Raw genomic sequence first — 26,501 nt, 5'->3', positions numbered from 1 at the left:
GCTACTGCACTCTTTACTATTTTACACATCTCTAAGAACTGGCTGAAACTCTACAGTAAACCTAGTTTCCTGTGATACATAGAGAGGATTGCCATCACTTCCAGGGTTCCCAGGAAGTGACACCAGTCTTCTCTAGGAATCGTCAAAAACTCTATGGTTTTACCAAAGAGTTTCTGCCAATTGCTAGAGAGGTGTGACATCACTTTCAGATTTCCCAGAGGTGATGTCATGCTGTTTACCGATGGTATCCCTCCTTTCCATCCCCCGCATTCTGCTAGTTGCCATTCTGGGCCTCGTAACCCTAGACTGGAGCTAAAATGTTATTTACCAATTAGTGTTGAGACTAAGCTTAAAGATAACAACTTGACTGGACATCAATGGCGAGTAAAAATTACAGCCAAGTGACTGACCAGAGAAGCTTCTGGAAGAACGGTTTAGCTGTTGTTTCTATCCATGTTCTCAAATATATATAAGCATAATCATGTGGGCTAGTAAATTTAGGTTAACTATTTTTGTATATTTACTTGTAAATCTGTTTTTTTTTAGACTTATCTCAGCCTGGCTTTTACAAAAACATCGCCCTTGATTTCATACTCTAAGTTTTTCCAACTCATGTTACAACGGGGGAGTTGCAAATCCTGGTAGGCCGACCTCATCTTATTAGGTGAGAGGAGGAAATCCCACATGTACACATCCGCCAATTCTCCAGAGAAGGAGTTATATGGGTCCGACGAACCCCCGTAATGGTCTTGTTCTTGACCTAACAAGATGAACGCTTCAGCAGAAACCGTGTACCCTTTCTTCAGCCCTTTCCGTGGCCAGGGCTTCCCATTCATCCAAAATTCGGCAATCCCCGTGGATGACTCCCAGCTAAAGCAGACGTGTTCCCAATCTACGGGATTCTCTGGGACTTTGAAGGATACATACTCTCCTCCCACAAAGATTCGGTATTCTCCAGGCTTGGGCTTGAAAATGAGGATCTCGTTGTCCTCGGATTGTGTGGCATAGGAGAAGAGGCCATAGGGCCGAGTCAGGTCTGAGTAGGATCTCAGGCAAATGGTGAAATTATGTAGTGGTTCTTTTGGCTGGGATTTAAGGATGACGTAGGCTTCACTGGGCTCGTTGCGGAAAAGAAAAACCTTTCTAGACAAATCTGTGAGAAGATACGGAGAGAGCGTGATGGGGTTGCCTCCATTTCCACACTGGCAACGTTCCTGAGCATTTTCTAGTTACACCACAAGCTGAGATTCAATAGGTGAAGTGTTTCCAGCTCCATGCTGGGGAAAGAAGCTGACCATGTTGCAAGCATTCAGTGTACACACAGCCCCCATCCTGACAGGGCAAATAATGCCCCTCCCCCCAGTGCCATTTCAGCTCAGGAAAATGACATGGGGTTGAAGGAAGGAGCACCTCCTTCCCTCACACTGCGCTTCTGATCCGAATTGGGCCCCCAACAGCGCTTTTACTTGCAGTTGAAATATTTCCGGAACATTTCCGAGAATTCTATCGAGTAGGGAGGAGCTCTGGCTGATGAAGCATCCGTTCAGCCCGGTTCAATTCCTCACATCTCCAGTTTGAAATGTTTTGGGTAACTAGTACTGGGAATGTTCCTTCTCTGCCCAACATCCTACAGAGCAATTACCAGTCAAAATAGGGAATACTGATCTAGATAGGCCAGTACTATAAAGCAGGATCCCCCAATGTGGCATCCTTGGGCACCCACCATTAATTCCCCTGGCACCCACCAAACATTTCAAAAAGTGGGCAGGGCCATTTGTTATTAGCAGCCTTCATTCAAATGAAAGAGTTTTCCGTGGCTGCAATAGCTGCCTTCTGGGGATTGGCTCCGCCTCCTGTGGCAGCTCTTTTAGGGTGGCGTTCACCACCCACTCCAGGGTTGCCACCTCTGGGTTAGGAAATTCCTGGAGATTTGGGGGTGGAACCTGGGGAGGGGAGGGTGATGCCACGAGGATGTGATGCCACAAAGTCCCCCCTCCAAAGCAGCCATTTTCCTTGGGGGACTGATCTCTGTAGTCTGGAGATTGGTGGGTATTACAGGAGATCTCAAGGCCCTACTTAGAGGTTGGCAAATGTAATCTCCTCTCAACATTCCAAAGGTGCCTATCAATGTTCTCAAGGGCCGGAGACTTCTGCTATAATGACAGGTTCATTTGATCCACTTCTGGGATCCTGGGATGGAAAGCTAGCTCTGGCTTTAAGTATCCACAGCCTGGCTTGGTATTAGGGTTCCCAGGTGCCCGCCAGTAGTGGGCAAACTCCTGGGGATTTGCCCCTTTGTCCAACGATAGCCGGGCAATTGGCAGGAGGGGACAAGCTCCTGGAGCACCTCAGGAATGTGCACCATGTGCACGATCCCTACCGGCGTGGCGATGTCACTTCCATAAGTGACGTCTTTGCGCTGCCTGCAGGAGCATTTCTGCACTTCGTTTGGGGCCGATTTGGGAAGTGCTTGCAAAGCCGGCATGGTAACATCACTTACGGGAGTGATGTAATCATGTTGCTGTCGGAGCATGCGTGCACTTTATGAGTGTGCCCGGGAGAGGGTAAGTGCCAGGTCCCAACCTCCCAGCAGGAGGGTAGAGGGACCTGGCAACCCTATTTGGCATAGTCTGAATTTGTTTAGTTACTGAAGAAAGCAGGCGGCAATTTACTGTGTAATAAGCAAAAGCTGTCCATCTTTTTTCATCCTCTTGTACTAGTGTTGCCATTCCCCTGGTGAGGGCAGGGGATCCCCCACTCCCTCCTTCCACCCTCCACCCCCTGCCACCACTCCCCTGACTGGTGGGTTGGAAAGGCCGGAGAACAGGCCTCCAGGGCATGCTCCCAGGGCGGCACGATGACATCACTTCTGGGTGTGATGTCATCACACCAAACTGGAAGCACTCCCATGCTTTGCTCAGGGACGATTTGGGCCCCAAACGGGTCAAATCTGGCCTGTTTGAGGGCCAAATCAGAGTTCTCATGAGCTCCTGGGCCTGTGTGATGAGGACACTTCCTGGAAGTGACATCATCACGCAGGCCCGGGAGCTCACGCACACTTCATGCACACAATGGGGAGAGAAAAAGGTGAGTGCCAGGTCTAGCCAGGAGGGTAAGGGGACTTGGCAGCCCTACCTTGTACAGCAACATAACCAAAAGATAATTGTTCCAAATTAAGTATGCATGCAGATGGTCTCAGGTTCAATTCCCAGCACCCCTATGTCAAGAATTTCAGATGGCAGATGCAGGAAAGACCTTCAGTGCTTAAGTACCAGGTAAGCCACAGACAATCAGAACAAATAATATGCTGAGTGATATTTTGCACATGGTCGGAGACATTTCTGTTGTCTCAATGTTTGCTATGAACTTAGAAACACAGAGCTGGGAGGGACCCTGAGAGTCATCTAGTCCAGCCCCCTGAACAATGCAGGAAATTCACAGCTCTCTCCCTCCCTCGCCTCCAACTGTGACCACTACGCTGTGTCCAGAAGAAGGCAAAAAACCTCTGGGATCTCCAACGAATCTGGCCTGGAGGAAAAATTCCTTCCTGACCCCAAAGTGGTGATTGGCATTTCCTTGGGCACAGAAGAAGGGGCCACGAGAGCCAAGTACCAGCTCATGCCTTCATGCCCCCCCTCTCCTGATCTGCGTACATTCAAAGGCTCCAGGAATGAGCAGTGGCACAGGAGACCATTCTGGGGCTGAGCTCCTCCAAAAACTGCACTTCTGGAACACCAGCCCCCCCCCCCAATTCCCTTTAAACACAAGACAACCCAGAGACTCACCTTCTTGCGCAGAGATGGCTGATAGCCCGGCCAAGACAAAGAGAAGGGAAACACACTGGGCCTCCATCTCCAGGACTTGTGAAACAAAACAGGGTGGAAGTAGAAGCTGGATTGTGGCAAGGAGAGACAGCAGTTCAGTTCTGCCTTGAGGATGGCAGCTGAATTTATCCTTGTGCTGAGATGGGCAGTGGGGGCAGCGGGGGAAGCTGCTGCTCTCCGTCTTTTGAGGATTTGCAGCTGCTTTGGGAAGGGAGGGGCGTTGCAGCTCCTTAACTCCTTCCTTTACATGGTCAATCCGAGAGCTGATTTTTCACAAACATGAAACTCGGCAAGTATTTTGGAAATTGAACCCAACTGTTTCGGCACAACTCTCTAGGCTTTTGCAAGGACTGGCAAGGGAAAGGGAGTGTGGGGAAGATCTACAGTCCTTGGATCATAGGACCCAAACAGCATAGTGTAGTGGTTACAGTGTTGGACTTAGATTAGGGAGATCTGCATTCAAGCCCCCATTACCACAGGGATCCAAAGAAAATTACATTGGTCCCCTCTTCCATCTTATGCTCACAACAACCCTGCAAGGGAGGTGTTGGGTTCTGACAGGCAGGGCTTTTTTTCAGCTGGAACACGGTGGAACGGAGTTCTGGAACCTCTTGGAAATGGTCACATGGCTGGTGGCCCCGCCCCCCTGATCTCCAGCTGTGGCGCAGAGGGCAATTTAAACTCCCCTCTGTACCTGGAGATCAGGGGGCGGGGCCACCAGCCATGTGACCATTTTCTCTGAAGGCAACCCACTGAGTTCCACCACCTCTTTTCCCAGAAAAAAACCCCCTCCCACAGCTACTCCACTTAATCAGACCAGGCTCTATGAGTTAAAGTTCTTTATTAGTTCTACCAGGACATTCCATCAAAGACTTAAAGGTCACTGTAGTTCAACAGAAACCTTTCAAAAACAAAATCCAACAGGAAGCTGCTGAATTGGAATTCATATGTAAATTTGACTCTGTCAAGCTGGGACTGAATAGGGACTATGAATGGATATCTCATTATCAAAAGTAACTGATTTCCTTTACAGAAGCAAACTGATCTCCATATCAGAAGGAGCTGTTTGCATCTACTCCGCCCTCCCCTCTCCTCCTCTATATCTGACCAGTTTCTTTTTGCCTTCCATGCATCTGACAAAGAGAACTGTGATTCTCAAAAGCTTATGCTACAATAAAATTGGTTAGTCTTAAAGGTGCTACTGGACTCTTTTTGATTTTGCTACTACAGACTAACACGGCTAACTCCTCTAGTTCTTTATTAGAGGATCACAAGCTCATGACTGGTTCATGACTCCAACAGGAATGCTGGTACGAAGCAAAGCATCCATGGTTATACTCCCCTTTCCCCCCTCTTCCCCCCCCCTTTCCTCAGCTGGGGACTCATTAGTTTTGGTGCAAAGCATCTAGGTGGGAGAATTTTTAGTCTATCCCGTGAGAAGATTTCTTCAAGGCCATCCCTTCTCGGACATAGCAGGAAGGCATGAATAGACAAAACAGCAGGAGACAGATAACAACCACAACATTCGATTTATACACCGCCCTTCAGGACAACTTAATGCCCACTCAGAGTGGTTTACAAAGTATGTCATTATTATCCCCACAACAAAATACCCTGTGAGGTGGGTGGGAGCTAGCAGGTTTTCCTTTCCCCACAGATAAGGAGCTAGCAGGTTTTCCTGTCCCCACACACAACACCCAGGAGCCCTAGGTAACGTAACTGATGTACGGCAGACATTAGGTTAGTTTGAGAAAATGGCTGGCCCAACGTCACCCAGAAAGTTTCCGTGGCAGACAAACAAGGGACGCGAGAGGAACTTTTCTCCTTTGTGAGTAGCTACCTTAGCACTTGTGTCTACAGCTGCAAGTCGAAAAAGGGAGGACAGAGGACAGAGCAGGAAGATGTAATGCGTGGCTTGCCTTGCCTTTATGACAGGGTTGCCAACTCTGGGTTGGGAAATTCCTGGAGGATTGGGAGGTGGAACCTGGGAAGGGTGGGGTCTTGTGCAGGGAGGAGGTCAGCGTGGATGTAATTCTGTACAGCTCACTGAAGCGGTCTTTTCCTCCAGGGGAACTGTCCTCTGTATCCTGGAAATCAGTTTTAATTCTGGGAGATCTCCAGGCCCCGCCAGGAAGCTGGCAACCGTATGTTCAACTTGGCATTCCAGCTCAAGGAACTGCAAACATTAGTGGCATTTTTCTGTGTTTTTTAAAAAAATATTCACGGAAAAAGCATCAAGGCATGAAATGTTCCTTGCAGAGATGGGATCGGAGTGGGGAAACAGAATACTGTAGGTACACCGTAGCTGCCGAAATGTTTCTCAAGCAAAGCACAGTCCAGTTGCCAGGAAGCGAAACCTGTATTTGGAAGAGTTGAGTTCAAGTCTACCCTTGAGTATTTGACGCCATTGACAGAGACAATTAAAAGTGTTTTGCAAATGAAATATGCCACGGAAGAGATGGTAGAGGCAGGTCTGCTTCACTCTGTACTATTAAATTCTCTGTTCAAGAGCTCTCCATCTCTGTCTCTCCCTCCCTCTCTCAGCTTTTAAGAGACTGGTAGACACATTAAAAAATCATAAAGCCGTGGAGGGTGCTGGCTATTATTGTTTTTTGATTGGTGGTTTTAATTGGATGCCTTAATGGTTTTAAATGGGCCTGAGTCCATTTTCCTGCTGGTTTACATAATTTGCTTTGGGGAATCTTTACGGATTGCGAAACAAGGTAGAAATAAGTAAGTAAATGCCCAACCACGGAATTTTTTACATGGCCAAAATTTTGTAGTCACTCACAAAGGCTTAACGAGACTCCAGAACTGAGGGCTACCGATACCAGCTTAGAGCTCGCAAAAGCCTAAATGGACTCCTGAGCTGATAGCTACGGACACTGGGAGGGTCATAAAACCTTGTGGACTCCAGGGCTTAGAGCCACAGAAACCATTTCAGGGCTCGCGAAAGCCTAACTGGACTGCAGAGCTGAGGGTGCCATCTGTAGCTGCCTAGTAAGGAAGCGTAGGCCCCGAGGCTCTTCCTTGGATGGTTTTTATTTCCTTTGGCAAGGGCTCTTCACTTGTGATGCAGTCAAGCCTGTCAGCTGCTTCTGTGGATGTTGTACGTGAGTTCTTGGTGACTCACATACTTGCGCTGCCAAGGAGAAGACTCTGGAAGAAGACAGTTTCTGAGGGGCTTTGTACCCCTCAGAGATTTTTCCACACTTCATGGAGGGGCTAAGCTGAGGAAACCCATCCCCTCCAATTTTTCACAAAGAAAAAGAGGGATATTCCTATAAACTTATCACACACACCCCTCAGATGTAGCAACGTCAAGATTTTTTCCAAGACACACACGATCAACCCTATAAGTAGGCTTGCCAGGTTCCTGCTGATGGTGGGTAATCTCTCAGTGATTGTAGCCTCTGCCTGCTGATCGCTGGCAATTTTTGGAAGGAGATATTGCCTGCCATTGGTGGGAACCTGGTAAGGAGGCTGGAGAAATGGGAGTAAATGCCCGTTGCTATTCTTTAGGAATAGGCCCAAAACAATGCCATGCCATCGCTTCTGAGTTGCGCTGGAAGTGACATCATCATCAGGCGCTGTGGGGCATGCATGCGTGAAAAGAGGTGCGTGCTCGTGTCCTCCCCACCCCAACACCCACTAATTAATAGGAAAAGTCTGGAAAAGTAGGGAGCCAAAACCCATGCCCTCACTTCTTTCATAACTTTATCCAAACCTGCTCTTTTAATAATGTCTGATGTCCATGGACTGTGTCAAGCCACGTAAGAATCATGAAGGTCTGTGCAGATCTGACTTTGACTTTTCCATTCTTTTCTCCTTTGAATATGGAGTTTGGTTTGGAGATTAGGAGGGAACATGAAAGTGTATGCGGCGGCGGCGGCGGTGGCGGTAAGGGGGGGGTCAATTTCCCAAGATTATCTCTGGTTTCTGAATTAAGGACTCCCCTTGGAACTTATAAGAAGATATTTAGGGACCCGGCTGTGTATAGCTGGTCAGAGAGATCGTTGCTTTCTTCTTTTTTGCCTGCTAAGTTGCAACCTTGTTTGTCCCAGAATGCAATTCTCAGCCATGGTTTCTGCATAGGGATAGCAGGTGCCCTTACCCTCCTGGCAGGAGGGGGGACCCGGCACTCACCTATCAAAGTGCACGTGCTCACGGGCCTGCATGATGATGTCACTTCTGGGAAATGATGTCATTTTCAGGCCCAGGAGCTTCGTACCAGGCCGATTTGGGTCCCAAACGGGCCCGATTCGGCCCATTTGATGCCCAAATTGGCCCCATGTGAAGCGCAGGAGCACCCCTACAGGCAGAGCGTTGATGTCTTTCCAGGGATTCACACCATTGCGCTGCCCCGGGAGCATGCCCAGAAAGCTGTTCCCTCACCTTCCCCCCACCCCCAGCCAGGAGAGTGGTGGGGGGATAAAGTGTGGGAGCGGGGGATCCCCTGCCTCCACCGGGGGAACAGCAACCCTATTTCTGCAGTGTCTCTTTCTCACTTCTAGCCTGCCTTCTCTGTCTTGTAGAGTAACCTGCCTACTATTACAGTTCTTTTCCACTGCAAAACATCCTTTATCACATTTCTTTATGAACAAAGAAATTTCAACTCTGCCAATATATTTTTCCTTAAAATATTTCGAGGAGGGAAAGGGTATGGAGGAGTGGACTGATTTTCCATACCATCCATCCACTAGATAATCTGGCACCTATAGACTTGCCAGGACACCATCTAAACTTGTTTTCCATGTCTTGGAAATATAAAGATGACTTAGCTTTTCTGAAGCTCTCTATTTTACAGATAGTGCTTGAGAAGAGACTGATAAACATATATTTTAAAGAGAGATAAAGATTCGACTTTTATTACATTATAGTTAAGCTTTGCACATTTTTTTAAAGAACAACCTTTCATTAAAATGATGTAAATCAATACTCTGCTGGTTCAAATCCTGCTACTGCCATGAGCTCAGCAGGTGGCCTCGGTAAGATTGCCCTCCTTGTGAGGCCCAAATAGGCCTGCTGTGAAGCATGGAAGCACTCTCGGGGCTCTGTGATGACATCACTTCCAGCAATGACATCATCACGCTGCCCCTGGAGTGTGCCCAAGACATCTGCTCCCCCGCCTTTCCTCCCCACCGGCCAGGTGAGTGGCAACAGGTGGCAGAGGGTGGAAGCAGAGGATCCCCTCCTGCTCCCACTGGAGAAACAGCAGCCCTAGGCCTTGGGTAAGCTACTCCTCTCAGCCCCAATTCTGTGGCTGTATTGTGGGAATAATAACATTGGCTTTGTTCACCGCTCTAACTGGGTCACTGATTTGTGTAGAAGAGCAATATTATAAGTGAGGTTATTATTATTAGAAGCTAGTTAGAGCCCAATGCTTTTTATGCGTAGGAAAATGCCTTCGGGGAGGGCAAGAGCCCTTTCTCCTTCCCACTGTGTGGCAGCATTCTGAGCTCAAATGGCTTCTCTTTAATTTTTTAACAGCCATTCTCTGCAGCTGCGGGGAACTCGGAGTCAACTATTTAAAAACTCACATGTCTAGTAGTTTGGCCGTGGTCAGGCCTACATTTAGTAGGTGATAGATTGGACCATTCCAGTTCAACTTGTTATGTGGGGGATCAAATTTCTTTGAAAAACATCCTCGACACGTGCATCAGCCTACAAGCAGAAAAATAGAGCATCAGCTGGGCTGGTAGCTTTCTCCCTGCTGTGTTAGTTCTTTACCTACAAGGAGTTTTTCATCTGAGAGGAACATTGGGAAAAAAAACCCAACATGGAACACTGCAATGTAAAGTATTGTGGTCCATTTTACCGCCTCAGAGTTCTACCTCCTCAATATATGGGCCGGAACTTAGAGGTTTAACTTCCAGAGATCCACAATGCTCACATTTTATCAAGGCATCCTCAAAGCCAAAAATTGAGATAAAGTTGGAAATAGGATTGCCAACTGTCCAATTTTCACCTGGAGAGTCTGGTGTTGTTGTTTTTTTTGATTGTCCAGAGGTAACATAGGGCCGAGCTACACATGACGAATGACACTTGAACGGCAAGTGTATTTCTCGGACTGGCTGGACGGCCAGCCTGCCAGTCTTCTGTTTGCTGCTGCTGCATGGGAGGAGCCAAGCAGCCAGCCAGCCGGTCCGCACTCCACCAGCTAGCCCCACAAGCGAGCTGGAAAATCTGCTACTGTTGTGGTGGTGGGTGTCCGGGTCTGGGAGGGCAGACGCATGCTGGGGGGCAAGCACAAGGGAGTGTGCCACAGCTGACCCCTCCCGAAGCAAAGCACCCTGCTATAGCCGCCCAGCTGTGGGAGGGCACAGTTCCACGGTGAATACGGTCCCCCGTCCAGTATTTTGCAGGGAACCATCTAGCCACCCTTGTTGGGACTAAGATTAGCCTGCAACAAGGAACAGGAAATTGGTAATTAGGAACAACTGGAAAATATCTGTTTCGCTGCTGGTTTTATATCTGTAAAAAACCGAGGGTTTGCCACGCAAGTTCTGATCTGGATTAATTTCAGACTGGACCTTGACTTTAGATAGCCTGGCTTCCATTCTGAAATGAAACGGCAAGAAGCAAATTCCCGTATCTAGCAAAAACAACAATCAGGTTGTTGTTGTTTCCTGTCCACTCAGAGCCAAACTACAAGTGACGTCTTACACAGGTTGGACACTAGTCGGCTTCCCTCAAGTTTTGATGGGAAATGTAGGCATCCTGGTCTTGCAGCTGTAATGGAGAGCCAAGCTGTAAAACCAGGGCGCCTACATTTCCCATCAAAACTTGAGGGAAGCTGACAAGTGTCCAACCTGTGTAAGGCGTCACTTGTATTTTGGCTCTAAGAGAGGTGGAAACTATAGAGCACATGTTTTTTAGCTGCCCATATTATAAGGCAGCACAGGAGGAGACGACTGTAGTACCATTATTAGGTAAAATCTCTGGTCTTGCTGAAAAAGTTAGACTTGATTATCTCCTCTCCGATAAGAAAGCCAAGATTACCCATCAAGTAGCCAGATATTGCTCATTCAGGTCTCGGGAATTATATTGTACTGTAATTAGATCTTAATTTTAAATTGTTTTATTTACTCCATTGTATGCCTTGAATGTTCTTTTTCAGTGTAAACGTGTTGTATGATTGCTCAAATGGCCGTAAATAAAAAGAATCAGAACAACCGAGTCATTCAGGGTTGTTGGTTTTCTTCGCAAGGTCTTTGTTTTAACCTGTGCTCCATATTATAGCGTCTTTTGAAATACCCCTCAAGTCTAATAGAAACTGGCTGATCCAATCTCAGAGAGACTTTGAAAAAATCAAAGACATTCATTTTTTCCCCCTTTTACAGATATCAGTGGGGGTTACTGCCTTCTTGCAAATGGATTTCATCTGTGTTCTGATCTTCTGTGTTGGTCTAAAAGCATATATTCCAATCTACATCGACTCTCCCTGTTAGTCCCTTTTTCTTTTACAGGTAATAACCACCCTTTTTCAATCTCATGATTATTCTCTCCCCCCCCCATGTTTGCATCTTCCAGCTGGGGGCTGAAATGCCACCCCCTAATCGGAATAAATGAGAGTTGTTTAGAGTCCTCCGGCACTTGATTTAAGTTGCTGTATTTCCCTGCTAATGGCTCGGAGAGCTTCTCCGGTGTTATTAACTTTCCTCTCTAATTTGGAAGCACGGGGAGCGTATGGTTCCCATTTCCCGTCAATGCCTCCTCTGGGAGCTTTAATCGCCTCGGTGACAGGAGGGGACGGATTGGAGCATTGTAATGAGTACCCTTGGCTGGGAAATGGAGATCGCTGGTAAAAACTGCTTGCACAGGGACGGTTGCGCCATGGGGGTAATATTGTCAGGTTGCACAGACGTTTTCAAGCCGGTCCCTGCAGCTTGTTAGAAGAACAGCCAGCCTTACTATGCTGCCAGGCCATCTCTGGGATGGGCTTTGCATGCATAAGTGAATATCATACAGAAAGGAGGGAAGAGTGGAAATTCTCCATTTCATTTTTCCTCTGTTCTGCAGGGCCGATTCCACACGGCTTACCTGAAGCTGGGACGTGGCGCAACATTGTGGATCTTGCCGGGGAAAATGCGAAAGATCGCGTTTTCTCATGCGAGTTTTGCACGACATCGCGACATCATGCAAAACTCGCACGAGAAAACATGATCTTTCGCATTTCCCCCGGCATGATCCGCAATGTTGCGCCACGTCCCGGCTTCAGGTAAGCCGTGTGGAATCGGCCAAGGTTTGCTCTGTCCAGTGTTCCTCTCCTTCCAGATTCCAGTTTAATTAATTAATCCCAGACCCAGAGCATGTGAGGTTTGCCATAGCTGTTGGTGCAGCTGTTCTCTTCACATTTCCTGCGTGCACATACACACTGAGACTACATTGCACGAAAGCAAACATGATACAGTCATACTAAAGACAATTTGAAATATCTCAATTTAAACATTTCCCCTTCTCCCTTATGCAGGTCAAACATGTGATTCTTTATAAAAATAAAGAACTTCCTTTCCTTGCATTAAATTTATTGTTGTTGTTGTTGTTGTCATCTGTTTTTATCACTGAGATCCAAGGCAGATTACACAGTGCAAGCGAAAACACAATATAATAAACAGCTTTTTCCATTTATACCTTTCCCAACATTATTTATGCAACAATAAATCAGATTTATACATAAAATATGTATGATGCACATAAATGTCAGACATTGTATCTGTAAATATGTATACATACATATTTATTGTGTACAAAACCTGGTAAATGTTCACTGCACAAACAGAACTTTAAAATCAAATGAACAGATATAAAACAATATTAAAAGAAACAAAATAAAGAACTTTTACTTGTCCTGGGATTATATGTACAATTGCATCAAGATTCTTTGTTGTATGATGTTTTACTGATGTGTACATCAATGAAACATCCCAGAAAAAGAATCTTCATACCTCTATATGTATACTTAGTGGTAGAGAAGAGACATGGGCACGAACCACAAAAAAACCCGAATCATGAGGTTCGTGGTTTGTGGGTTTTCACGAACCAGGAACCATGAACTCCCATGAACTCCCATGAACTGGTGCAAGTTTGTGGTTCGTGGGGTTTAAATGCCCCTTTCTGCTGCTTAGCAGCAGGGAGGGGCATTTCATTGTTTAAAGGGCCCTTTCTTGCCACTTGCAAGGGGCAGGTCCCTTTAAACTGCCCCTTTAATACGAACCAAACAAACCAGTAGACCAGTTCGTAGAAGTTCGTGGAAACGAGCTTCCATGAACCACTGGTTCGTGAACCATGAACTGGGCTGGTTCGTGGGGTATTTTTGGTTCGTATTTAGGTTCGTGCCCATCTCTAGGAGAGAATACCCTCAAGTCATAGATGACTGGTGGGATTTGCCATGAAAATCCCCTGGTGGGATTTTCATGTCAAGAGACTGACAGAAGTGGTTTGCTATTGCCTGCCTCTGCAACCCTGGCCTTCTTTGGAGGTCTCCCATCCAATTACTAACCAAGGTTGATGAGATCAGGCTTACCTGGGCTATCCAAGTCAGAGCACAGGATTGCCAGCTTCCGGGTGGTGGCTGGAGATCTCCCAGAATTACATCTGATCTTCAGGCCACAGAGATCAATTCACCTGGAGAAAATGGCTGCTTTGGAGAGTGGACTTTATGGAATTATACCATGTGGAGGTTCTTTCCCTCTGCACTCTGCCTTCTCCAGGCGTCACCCCCCAAATCTCAAGGAATTTTCCAACTGGGAGCTGGCGACCCTATCAGAGCATATGTACTGTTACATTGCATTAAATAAAATCATTATGGGTTAATTGTACACATAAGCACACACACCAGGCTTTTTAGCCTTGAGTGGCTCCCAACCATCTTGCAACAGTTAAAATACACCACAAAGATTTAATAAATTGTGTATCGGTGTGCAGCTGTCTCTTTGGGGCCCCTGGCAGTCATTCCCAGGCTATTATTCCTGCTAGAGGTAAAAGCAATTGCAGGTGAATTCAGTCTGGCCGCTGGTAAAGTTGCCAGCCCACGGAAGCAGCCCTTCCTTTGTTCTGTCCATTAATAAAATGTGGCATACAGTCAGTAAAATCAACAAGCCATGTGCTAAGCTGACAGAAGAGAGCATTAGGAAGAGATCATGTCAATACATTATGGGGGCACCTTGGTTTGGAACACAAAAGAAAATCAAACTGATGTCAAGGAGTGTTTGTCAGGTCTTGAATTTATTTAGAAAATGTGTATGCTACCTCTCCAGAGACCTGCATGAAGTGGCTTGTAAAGTAAGACAATAAAATAAAGCCATTAAAAGAAAACCTTTTAAACACAACTGTTAAGAACAGGCCATGTTATTAAAACAAGCTACTAAAACATAGGCTGACACCATTAAAAAATTACAGTGAAAGCATTATCATGTACAACGTGTAGAAGATTTTGAATTTCTTAGCCCTGCTGTTTGACCACAAAGTCTCGATGTCAAATTTGATATTCACTTGTGTGAATTTAGCCAGTGATTCATTTTCTGTTTTCTTGCACCTGATTTTTCCTGTAAAACACAGCCCTCCACTTGAAGCCAGGTAGGTGACCTTGGGCTAGTCGCAGCTCTCTCAGAGCTCTCTCAGCCCCACCCACCTCACAGGCTGATTGTCGTGAGGAAAATAATAACACACTTTGGAAACCGCTCTGAGTGGGCGTCAAATTGTTCTGAAGGACAGTATATAAATCAAATATTGTTATGTTTTTGTTGTTGTTGAACTTGTGGGCACTAACAAAATGGCTGCCATGGCAAGTGGAATTAATTACAAAATTTTTGGGATGGTTCTGCAAAATGTAAGGAGGTTGCAAGTCACGTATCTTCCTGTGACGGAGATCGATCTTTCGAAATGGGTGATTGCTGCAGACACAAAAGTGATGTCCCCTTGACTCTTTTGAACCACTTACTACTCCAAGAAAATGGAGGAAAGCCAGGATTGACAGTTTCATAGAATCATAGAGTTGGAAGGGGCCATACAGACCATCTAGTCCAACCCCCTGCCCAGTGCAGGGGGTTTCCTTCAGAGAAGAGATGCTACGGGGATCACTGTGGTTTGAAATGTATGCATTCTTCTATGCAAGAGCCCTTTGACGCTGTTTGCCAAAAGCAAATGCTATTTCTAGAGATAGACTGTCTCTGAACCTGAAGGTTCCATTTAGCCATCGATCTCTTCTTGCGGCAGAAAATCCCGTCTGACAGTTGTGCACTGTGTAAAGAAGTTATTTGCCTATCCTGAACCTACTGCAGTCAATACCATGTCCCCAAGTTCTACTATTATGGAAATGGGAGAGAGTCTCTCTCTCCCTCTTTCCTTTTTTCATGTGTGTGTGTGTTATTTGCCGTCGAGTCACCTTCGACCTATGGTGACTATGAATGAAAGACCTTCACACATCCTATCATTGCTCAGATCCTGCAAACTGGAGGACGTGGCTCATTTTATTGAATCAAACCATCTCATTTGGGGGTCTTCTTCTTTTCCTACCGCCTTCCACTTTTCTTAGCATTATCGACTTTTCCAGAGAGTCTTCTCGTGATGTGACCAAAGTACAATAGTCTTAATTCTAGTGAGAATTAAGGCTTGATCTAGAACCCACTTATTAATCTTTTTGGCTGTCCATGGTATCTGAAAAACTCTCCTCCAGCACCACATTTCAAATAAATCAATTTTATTCCTGTAGCTTTCTTCACTGTCCAACTTTCACACCCATACTTGGTAATGGGATGAATGGGGGGGGGGGGCGGTGTGAAAAAAGGCAGTGAAATTATGCATGGTATGAAAAAAAGATGGTCTGAAAATCCTATGATTATACCTTGCATAATTTCACTGCCTTGTTTCTCTCTCTCTCTCTCTCTCTCTCTCTCTCTCTCTCTCTCTCTCTCTCTCTCTCTCTCTCTCTCTCTCACACACACACACACACACACACACACACACATAAACAAATGTGTCTTTTTTTCTAAACTAAAATGTCTTCTGCTCTCTGGTATGACCCCTTGATTATTTTGATTGCAGTTTGGAGAAACATGGAGACGGACAGAGCGGCAACTAAATTATCCTTCCAATCTTTGCTGTTCTTGATAATTTTGCCCTCTCCTGCCATCCGCACACAGATTCCTCCCTGCTACTGGTCCCCCTCCCTGCTAGTACATCTCACAACCATTTGCTATTTCACGGCTGACAGGGCAGTTGACAAGCTATTAAAAGAGGAAGCGTGTCACCCGCCAGTTCGAGCCCCCTCGTCGCTTGCACTTTTCAGTTAACTGTCATCAAATGCAGCTTCCATCTCAGGCAAGAGGAAGAGACCCGCATGTATATTGTCCATAATCCTCCACCGGCGGAGGTAGTGACATGACGTTTATCTCTGCTCGTCAGGAGAGAAAGGGTGGGGGGAGTAATCTCGTCTCCTTTTCTACTTCATTTAGAGAGATAAAAAGCCACACTTCCATCAGTTACCGCGGCTGCCCCTTACCGTCTGGTTAGAAAATAATATTCCAATTGTTTAGAACAACACACTCTTTGGATGCAGTGGAGGTTCTTGTGTCAACTACCTGATAGCTGCCCTGGAGCTGATTTCTCTTCCTTCTCCATTGTATTGGTTTTTGACTGCCCTCATTAACTGACCTGCCCGCAGGGTTTTATCTGGATTTGTGGCTCAGCTAGCCTAATAGTGGTGGTTTCTGTCTTTGCTATTGTTACCATCGTTCTGTGTTACAAAGCCCTGTAAGTAAAAAATCAATCCCCTAAGGCTGCTTGGAACAGACATGGCTTTAATTTACATTGGAAGGCCAACTAGGATGGAGCCAACTGTGTCAGGTTACCAACCTCAAGGTGGGGCCTGGAGTTCTGGAATTACAACTGATTTCCAGAATACTTCATGGTATCACACTCCCACGGAGTTCTCTCCCCTTCTCAAACCCTGCCCTCCCCAGGCACTGTCTCCAAATCTTCAGGGATATCTAGGTTTGCCAATCTGACCAGGATGGCCCAGGTGAGCCTGACCTCACCGCATCTCAGAAGCTAAGCAGGGTCGTCCTCGGTTAGTAATTGGATGGGAGATCTCCAATGAAGACCAGAGTTACAGAGGCAGGCAATGGCAAACCACTTCTGTTAGTCTCTTGCCATCAAAACCTTGCTAGGGGTCGCCATAAGTCAGCTATGATTTGGGGGCAACACACACACACACACACACACACACACACACACACACATCTAGGGTTGCCAGGGCCCCTTTCCCTCTTGGCAGGAGGGAGGAAGCACCGGGGTGATGTTCTCTCATGCATGCAAAACACACATGCACTCCTGGCAGGTGCAATGACATCATTTTCCAGAAGTGACATCATCATAACTTGCGGCAGGCATGCGCTCAAGCTTCACGGGGGCCAGTTTGGGCTGTTGTGAAGCTTGGGAGCATGCCCGCTGGGAGTGTGCCTGCCTTGTGCGCTGGCCCAGGACGTTTTTTGCCTCCTGGGCCTATTCCCCAGGCCTTCCCCCCTGGCCCTGTGAGTGGCGGTGGGGGTCAGAGGCTGGGAATGGGGAATACTCAGCCTACATCTGGGGGCTGGCAGTCCTAGGAATTTCCCAAGCTAGGCTTGGCAACTCTAGAACCATGCTTCCCGTGGGAGGGAGTTCCACATTCTGTGGAAAGCAACAGAAAATGCTCTTTCCTTGGACCCTGCTAACTTCACATCCCACAGTGTGGATTCTCTGGAGAGGTCTACCTCCGAGCTCCGACAGGCTCATGGTTAATCTGTATGTTACAACAGACATGAGTTGCATTGGGGTTCCCTGACACAACTCACAACTACGTGGGCATAGCGGGACTCACTTTTTCGAGGTGCTCCATTGCTTGGTGCAGCTCCGAGTGCAGCAAGGGGCCTTGAAACCTTATCCACCCAACAGGAAGCGGCTTTTTATCTACTAACAGTCTCGTCAGAAAGCTGTTCAGGGCCACTTCCTTAGTTTCTTCTATTCTGGTCAGAAAGTGTGTTTGTGGAGTCTCGGCATCATTCTTTGGGCCTAGCGTGGTTCCTTTTCCATCCCCTAGAAAGACATCTCTGAAGATCTTTGTTTTAGAACTCTTTTTGGATGCAGAAACCTCGGCAAAAATAAATTCCAAGCTGGGTAACCTGCTTGTGAGTTGGAAGTTTTGCCTTTTTCAGAAGGACAGAGCGACCGTGGAGACAGGCTGTGCTGCTAACCCCAAAGCAACATGTACTTTCGCTGGACTCAAGCGCTTAGTCTACCTACACCCACTCTTGCCAAAAGAGTGAAATTGGCACTGTCTCCCACAAAGTCTAACCAAGTAAGGTGGGATGGGAGTCATTTTAGAAGCTTGCTGGGAGAAGGCACCCTTAGAGGAGAGTTAGCTCCTTCAGCCTAACCCACCTCGCTGGGTTGTTGTGAGTTTAAAATGGAAGAGGAGCAAATGATGCATAATGCCCTGTGTTCCTTGGAGAAAGACAAGGCATCAATGGCCCCCTCAAAATAATTTGTCGGGTAGCTACATGGTTTTCTGTTGCGCGGTTCCGCACGGCTTACCTGAAGCTGGGACGTTGCGGAACATGCCGGCAAAAACACGGAAGATTGCGTTTTCTTGCGTGAGTTTTGCACAACATTGCGCAAAACTCGCGCGAGAAAATGCGATCTTTCGCGGTTTTGCTGGCATGTTCCGCAATGTCCCGCAATGTCCCGGCTTCAGGTAAGCCATGTGGAATCGGCCCCTGCCTCTGCTTCCTGCTAAAGTAACCTGACCCCTTCATTTCCACAGGGGTGGCTTTGAGGCAGAAGATACTCCACAGGGTTATTAAACCATGAGGGACTGACATGCACAGCATTTAAGCCAGTCGAAGAAATGTTTTTCTCAAACCCTATTGCTTTTGAAACACCCCCAAATGAACTTCTATCTACTAGCAAAGGCAGAGAAGTTCTTATCTTCTGAACTTGTGTTCTCTATAGATAGGGAGTTCATTGGACACACACTGCTACATGTTCAAATCCTGATACGGGCCTGGCTGAATGTTGCTGCTTCCATTTTTCAAGGACTTGCTGGGAAAAGATTCCATCTCATCTCTCGAGTTGGTCTCAAAATAGCATTTTTCTGTAGGCAAATCCCCCCTACTATTTATCTAAGCCCCCCTCTGGACATCTGTGTGCCTGAGGGGAGGTTCCTCTTCCTAGGCGCAGTTACTTCCCCCTGCCTATGCTTCTCAGGTGACAGGACCTAAGCAAACTGAGAACATGGCCACAGAGAGCAGGGTTGCCAATTCTCCAGGAATTTCCCAACTTGGAACTGGCAACCCTAGTCCCCTCCCCCCGACTCCCCTGGCCGGGGGCAGGGGGAGGTGGAAAGTGCAGGGAAGGACCAAGGAACTCCAGAGTTCACAGGAGTGTGCTCCAGAGCTCTTCCTTGCTGCTCTAGGAATGACATCATTTCCAGTGTGACAAAGAAGGGAAGGTCCCCACAGGAGGATGATATGATGAAAATCAGTCCCCAAGGGGGACCTTTTCATCAAAGGTAAGTCCTTCCGCCATGCTCTTCCTTCCTCCACCAGGTTGGGCTCCAGGGGACCTGGCACCCTACTTGATGCGGTGACATCACTTCTAGGTTTGCACTGGAAGTGATGTCACACCATCGCTGCAATGCCAATTTGGGACCTAGTTTTGGTCCCCGTGCTCCATGGGGCAGCAGCGGGGCCCCAAAGGTACTAAGTGGGAAGTTTCCTGCCGAAGTAGGAGAACTGGCACCATTCATAATGGTGGCTGCCTTTCAGATGAACAGTTATCTGTGAAGAAAACTGAAGTTCATTCGGTAAGGCCTTCCTTTGAAAAAGCAGAAGTAAGCAATACGTGCAGTTCTGCCCTTGATCTATGTACAAAATCCGAAAGCCTCTTGTTCAGATTTCACGCCTGCCATGAACTCACATGGGGGCCTTACGCAGTCATTCTCTTCCAGCCTTTTGCAATGCAAGGGTGATAACAACAACAACCTTACAGAGTTGTTGTAAAGATAATGTAAGCCAAGCTCTTTGAATGCGAAATAAATACAAAGTGTTCTTAACGAACGATTACGATTATTCCGCTTGCCCTGAGACAGAGAGAAATGCCTCAGAAGGAAGGATACGGTTGGGAAAAGGCCGATAGGAGAAACTGCAAGCTAAGTTCATGCTGTTGATAAGAGAGCGCTCTGAACTTTGGAGATAAAGATGCAAGCGATGAGAACAAAGTGCCATCACCTTTTTAAAATGCGGATCTCGTTCTCCCAAGTCCAGGGGGGGGAAGCAGCTTTTGACAGGTAGCATTTTCAAGGAGTACATCTGTCTGGAAAAACTACCCGTCGGGTTTTGCTATCCTTGCACCGGGCAGGGGCAGTTCGAAGTATTTTTTGCCCCAAGTAAGGTATAGCCAGTTCCTTCTCTTGCACTGCCCCAGGCTGCCGCAGAGACTTACCTCGGACCTATCCAAGAACAGTGCAGGGCCGTTTCCACACGGCTTACCTTCCCTTGGAATGACGTGGAACATTGCGCAAAAAACCACGGAAGATCGCATTTTCTCGCGCGAGATTTGCACGATGTTGCGTGACGTCGTGCAAATCTCGCATGAGAAAACACAATCTTCCGCGTTTTTTGCGCAATGTTCTGGGTCGTTCCGAGGGAAGGTAAGCTGTGTGGAAACGGCCCAGGTCTGGGAGGCTGTGGCCAGCACTTCTGATGACCAGAGCTCCATTGTGGCCATTCCAAGTGGGTGGACGGAGAACTGGCCCTGAGACTAGTGAGGCCAGTCGATCCACAAATGTCATCCCACAGCTGTTACCCAAACAGGCAGTCTCCTAATTACATGGGCGAACTTAGCTTAAAAGAGACAAAGAAGGGGTAACTGGAATTCTCCACCAATGTTTATGGGGATTTGCCCTTAAGAGAACTCCTTAAAAAAAAACAGCCAGAGGTTCAGCCGGAAAGGTTTTTATTAAAAGAGAAAAAAAGGGCAAACAGACAAAGGCATACAGAACCCATACGAGACTAGCTAAGAGGAAATCAGGGAGGAAAGGGGAGAAAGCAATTTGGGGGGAGGCTATAGTGACCATTCTTGAAGAGGGTGGTCTGAGGAGGCAGCAGCGAAATGGTGAGGGAGGTGGAGCAGAGGGAAGGCACCCCTGACCAGTATTCCCTATCTGAATCTAGTTTTCTTTGCTAGAAAAGAGGGGTGGTGTTGTGTAGTGGTTAGAGTGTTGGACTACATCATATATAGCCAGGTTCAGACACCCACACTGCCACGGAAGCTCACTGGCTGACCTTAGGCCAGCTGTACGCTCTCAGCCTAACCTACCTCACTGGGTCGTCGTGAGGATAAAATGGAGGAGAAGAGAATGATGTCAGCAGCTTCGAGTCCTCGTTGGGGAGAAAGGCAGGTTACAAATGAAGTAAAGTAAATTAACTTAAAAGTAAACAGGTTGCTACTTTTCTTTGGCTTTCTGTAATTTGTACATATCAGGATCTGTTCCTCGGAAACCTTTTTTTTGTCCCATGATAGTCTGTGGCTCATTAGAGCCCATCTATAATGGCTCCTGGTACATTTATTTCCCTGTGCCCAACTATCTTGCTTCACTAGTCCCAAAGGATAGATAAACGCCAAATGCCCCTGCACTTTTCCTTTCCGAACTGCCCCCACCCTGCCCTGAACTTTTTAAAATTAATTCGAGTACTGGAGCATTTGCAGTTTAAAACCACTTTCTGTGCATCTTTCCTCTTTCCGCTTTCTCCAAGCCCTGCAATTTTGTCCCTAAAGCTTTATCACGTCCTCCGGCTTTGTCAGCTCTCTGTCTTTTCGGCTTCTTAAATGAGAACACGTACTCGGGATCACTTTGTGCAGATGACTTATGCTTTAATAATTAAGAGAGCTTGAGTATACAGGGATTTTTTTTTAAAAAAAAAATCATTAATTTTAAAGCACGTCGGCAGGCCACGGAGATTCGAATAACGAACAAAAAAGACCTCACCATTATGAACACAGCCTAGCCCAGATCTAGGGATTCTGCAATGTCTGTCCCAGACAGCAGAGGGCACTATGGATTCAAGATTGCAGGCCAGCCTTTCTGCGCTCTGCCTCTCCCTCCCCCTTTAAAAATAAGTGCATCTTAATTCAACGTGTATTTAACTCCACTGAGCAATAGTTAATAAAGGTGCATGAGGAGCAAAGGGTACAGGATGTTTTAGAGCTACCATTCCGGTTAGAGCATCTCATTTTTATACAGTGGGATTAATATGCAGGCTCATAAAAAGCTTGGGAAGGGAGAAAATCAATGCCTGGTTTGTTGGAGAGCGAGGCTTTTTTTTTTTTTAAGGCACTGCCCTGAAAGCACCGATCGAATGTCTAAGTGCGTTGTTGCATCAAGGGGAAAACCGTGTAGGGGGGAGGACTGTAGGCCAAAGTGCCGAGTCATCAGGAATGGAAGCGCGGGCAACAAGAAAGGGGATTTCCTCACTCAATAAATAAGTATTCCCCCCTCCCAATATTAGGGCTCAGCTGCAACGGGATTGCTTTCGGCAAACAAGTTCACTAGCATTGAAATCTGTGTCTGCTTTTGGAAATGGTCACTGAAACGGGAGGACGGGATGTTCACCAGTTCCAAGCGAGCGGAACCCTGATGCAGGAAGTATGGAGCCCTTACTCTCAAATAGCTTTGTTGCCATTACGTTCTGTATGTGATCCCTGCTTGGCTGGGATCATAAAGGCAAGGAGAGAACCAATTTGGTGTAGTGATGAAGAGCGCAGGATTCCCCACTCCTCCGCTTGAAGCCAGCTGGGTGACCTTGGATCAGTCACCGCTCTCTCAGAGCTCTCTCAGCCTCACCCACCTCACAGGGTGATGGTCGTGACTCGTGAGGATAATAACAACACTCTTTGTAAACCGTTCTGAGTGTGCCATTAAGTTGAATGTTGTTGTTGTTATTGCTGGGTGACCTTGGGTCAGTCACAGTTCTCTCGGAGCTCTCTCAGCCCTCCCCCCCTCACAGGATGGTTGTTACGAGGAGAATAATAACACACTTTGTAAGCCGCTCTGAGTGAGCATTAAGTTGTCCCGAAGGGCGGTATATAAATTGAATGTTGTTATATTATAAGGAGAAAGAAGGCCTGCTCAAAGGGAAAATGGCACCAAAGCTCCAGCAGATCAGGACATCAAGATAACATTCTCATTGGTGGTTTTTTGTGTTTGTATGAACATTTAGCACATCTAGCTCACCTCTAAGCACTCCCCCTCAGTGTGAGTATTCCCCCAGACCTGGGAGAAACAGGCTTAACAGCAGCGATTAAAAACAACATCAGTGACCAATAATGAAAGCAAGTGAATGTCCATATAATTTAGGAGGTCTGGGAATTGTCTTGTTTCCAAGTTCTATTAGATCACTCAGTTTTATCATTTCAAAAAGTCCTTTTAAAAATAATTGTTGGTGCTGATGAGTCACCGGCTGAATGGATGCTGGCCTGAGTTCCAATGCAATGTAGGGTTCCCAGGTGCCCACCAGTGATGGGCAAACTCATGGGGGTTTGCCAGCTTGCCCGCTGATCCACCCCCGGAGGTCGCCTACTACCGGCAGGCACGCCAGGAGCACGCACAGTGCACACACTCCGGGGGGGGGGGCATGACGATGTCACTCCTGGAAGTCACTCCTGTTGTGCTGGCCGTTGGAGCACTCCTGCGCTTTGTTTGGGGCCAAATAAGGAACAGTCTGCCAGCACGAGGTGTCAGGGAGGTTAGAGGGACCCGTCAAGCCTAATGCAATGGGACCAGTCAGGGTGCGGGGGGGGGGGGAAAGATAATAATAACATTCAATTTATATACCTTCAGGACAACTTACTGCCCGCTCAGAGTGGTTTACAAAGTATGTTATTATTATCCCCACAACAATCACCCTGTGAGGTGGGTGGTGCTGAGAGAGCTCTGAAAGAGCTGTGACTGACCCAAGGTCACCCAGCTGGCTTCAAGTGGAGGAGTGGGGAATCAAACCCTGTTCTCCAGATTAGAGTCCTGTCGCCCTTAACCACTACACCAAACTGGGGGCAGGAGATCCCCGGCTCCCAGCCTCCCCCCAACTCGCCTGGCTGGCAGGGGGAAAGGTGCAGGAAGGGGTCTTCCAGGGTGCACTTCTGGCACAGAGTGATGACATCACTCCCCTAGTGATGTCATCACATAGGCCCTGGGAGCGCTCCCGGGCTTTGTGCCGGGCCAGTTCCTAGTTGCTACATATTGGCTCGCAATTCATATTGATTGTGCAGTTCACCTTGGGTCTTAGTAGGAAAGATGGACTAAAAACAAACAAACAAAACATGCAGATTCTGGGCTGTAAAACTCCTGGAGATTTCGGGGGCGGAGCCTGGGGAGGGCAGGTTTGGGGACAAGAGGGACCTCTGTGAAATAGACTGTTATACAGTCCAGCCTCCAAAGCAGCCATTTTCTCCAGGAGAACCGATCTCAGTGATTTGGAGATCATTTGTAATTCTGGAAGATCTCCAGTCCTCACCTTGAGGCTGAGGTTGGTAACCCCAGAAGACGAGCAGATCAAATCAGAAAAGAGAGTGACAAGCAAAATTAGGCTTTGGCTGTTAGAGTTGCCAGCCTCCAGGTGGGAGCTGGAGATCTCCCAGAATTACAACTGATCTCCAGGTGGTAGAGATCAGTTCACCTGGAGAAAATGGCTGCTTTGGAGGGTGGACTCTGGCATTAATCCCTGCTGAGGCCCCTCCCCTTCCCAAACTCTTTCCTCTCCAAGCTCCACCCCCCCCAAAAATCTCCAGGAATTTCCCAGTCTGGACCTGGCTTCCCTAGCTGTTATGTAGCCCCCCCCCCCCAGATCTCCAGGCAACAGAGATTAACTCCAGTGGAGAAAATGGCTGATTATAAAGCTGAAGGTCCTGCTTCTCCCCTCCCCACCCCCAGACTCTGCCCCCAAATCTCCAGGAATTTCCCAACCCAGATTTGGCAACTCTAGTCCAAAGCCTCCTGTGAATTCGATTCATATTGAGACAGGTCAGAGAGAGAGCAAACAGGCTGCCTGAACTTGCAGAGCTGTGGGAGAAGTACACCAGTGCTGTCTAACCTTTCTCTCCAGCCTCGAGTATTCCCTAGCAGGGGCTATAGAACATATATCAGGAGTTCCCTGAGTCTTGACCTGGTCAATACGGATGTTACGATGAGCCTGAACGATGGCTTGCAGGAAGAAGCCAGAAATTATGAGCATATTCAGAACTCTTGCACAAAAAAGCATCTCCCCCGGCAAGCATTCTCTGGTGTTGCTCGTAAAGGCCAGACTCTTGTTTCAAATGGGGGCCGGGAGGGATTCATCCATTCCTAATGGTATTCTCTTTCGCTCGCTTCTAGCACAAAATGACTTGCGTTACCAAGTACATGCTTCTTTGTCTAGCCGGTGTTTCCTGTTTCCTGCTGATGTGTTTCAGCGGAGGCGGCTCCTAGGCATGGATAAGCCCTTAATCGAGGGGAATGGTTTCCATTTGTCACTGTGGCTCGTACAAAAAGCGCCGGGCTGCGAGGTGCAGCTGAAACCCCAGGGCACTTTGTGGCAACCAGTGCTTCTCTCTCAGATGCACGATTACCAAATGCTTTCCCTGAAATTCCCCAAGGGGGTTGTTCCAGCCAGAAACTCCAAATTGACTTCAAATTTCATTTAAAGTATCCTGCAATGAAAATAAATGGGTATCGTTTACAAGCATGTGTTTAACTTCTCAGATACAGTGTTTTTTAAAAAAATTATTTGTTTTACTGGCTGCTTTATCTCTGGGTTTTAAGACAGTTGTGGAACACAAAATCTGTGTGTTTGTGTTAGTCAAAAACCAGTGGGAACCTGGAAATGTGTGAGCCACAGCCAGACTGGTGTGTTTGGTTACAGTGTCAGGCCCATGTTTGAATTCCCAGGCTGCCATGGAAGCCCGTTTGATGACCTTGGGCCAGCCACTATCTCATCCTAACCTACCTCACAGGGTTGTTGTAAGGATAAAATAGAGGAGAGAGCAGCAATGTTGTAATCTGCTTTGGGTCACGATTGGGGAGAAGGTGCGGTATAAATATATAAAATAAATAAATCTCACGGAATGCACTTTTTGGCCACCTCTTTTATAGTACAGTCCTATGAAGAATTACGACAGTCTACGGGCTTAGATTGAAGTAACCTTTATTCAACTGCATTGTTACCATCCTTAAAAATCCTTCAAAGGTTTTACAATTCAATATTATTATATCATCATCATAACAATCTGTGTGTCAGGTTCTGTGAATTGCCAGCTTTCCTTTTTTAAAAAGTTAAGTCTCTCACCTCTTTTTTTTGCGGGGATATAAGTGGGAAAGGCATAAATGGGAAAGCTGCTGTAGCACAGGGGTCAGTGGTTCAGCTGCGAATCAGCACTCTACTGGTTTGAATCCCACTACTGCCATGAGCTGAATAGGCGGCCTTGGGTCAGCCCCTCCTCTCCGCCCCAGCTCCCCAGCTGTATTGTGGGAATAATAATAACACTAACTTGTTCACCACTCTGGGTGAGGCTCTAATCTGTCTAGGAGCAGTATTTAAGCGCAGTTGTTGTTGTTGTTATAATAATATTTGCAACAAAAGCGTCTTTTCATTTTTAAAAAATGAAAGC

At 47.0% G+C, this 26,501-nt stretch overlaps 1 protein-coding gene across 1 annotated transcript; it reads right to left on the bottom strand.

Moving 5' to 3' along the window:
- Positions 1-3,959, bottom strand: LOC129339049 (serum amyloid P-component-like). The gene is made up of 2 exons (XM_054993659.1): positions 3,786-3,959; positions 1-1,153 (listed from the first exon to the last, which is right to left on the bottom strand). The coding sequence occupies exons 1-2, from the start codon at positions 3,850-3,852 to the stop codon at positions 549-551; spliced, it is 672 nt and encodes a 223-aa protein (XP_054849634.1). The 5' UTR covers positions 3,853-3,959; the 3' UTR covers positions 1-548.
- Between the last annotated feature and the right edge of the window lie 22,542 nt (positions 3,960-26,501).

This window comes from Eublepharis macularius, chromosome 1, assembly GCF_028583425.1.
Source record: "Eublepharis macularius isolate TG4126 chromosome 1, MPM_Emac_v1.0, whole genome shotgun sequence".
NCBI lineage: Eukaryota > Metazoa > Chordata > Lepidosauria > Squamata > Eublepharidae > Eublepharis > Eublepharis macularius.
The sequence above is the reverse complement of the archived record's forward strand: the minus strand, read 5'-3'. Positions and strand labels throughout refer to the sequence as shown.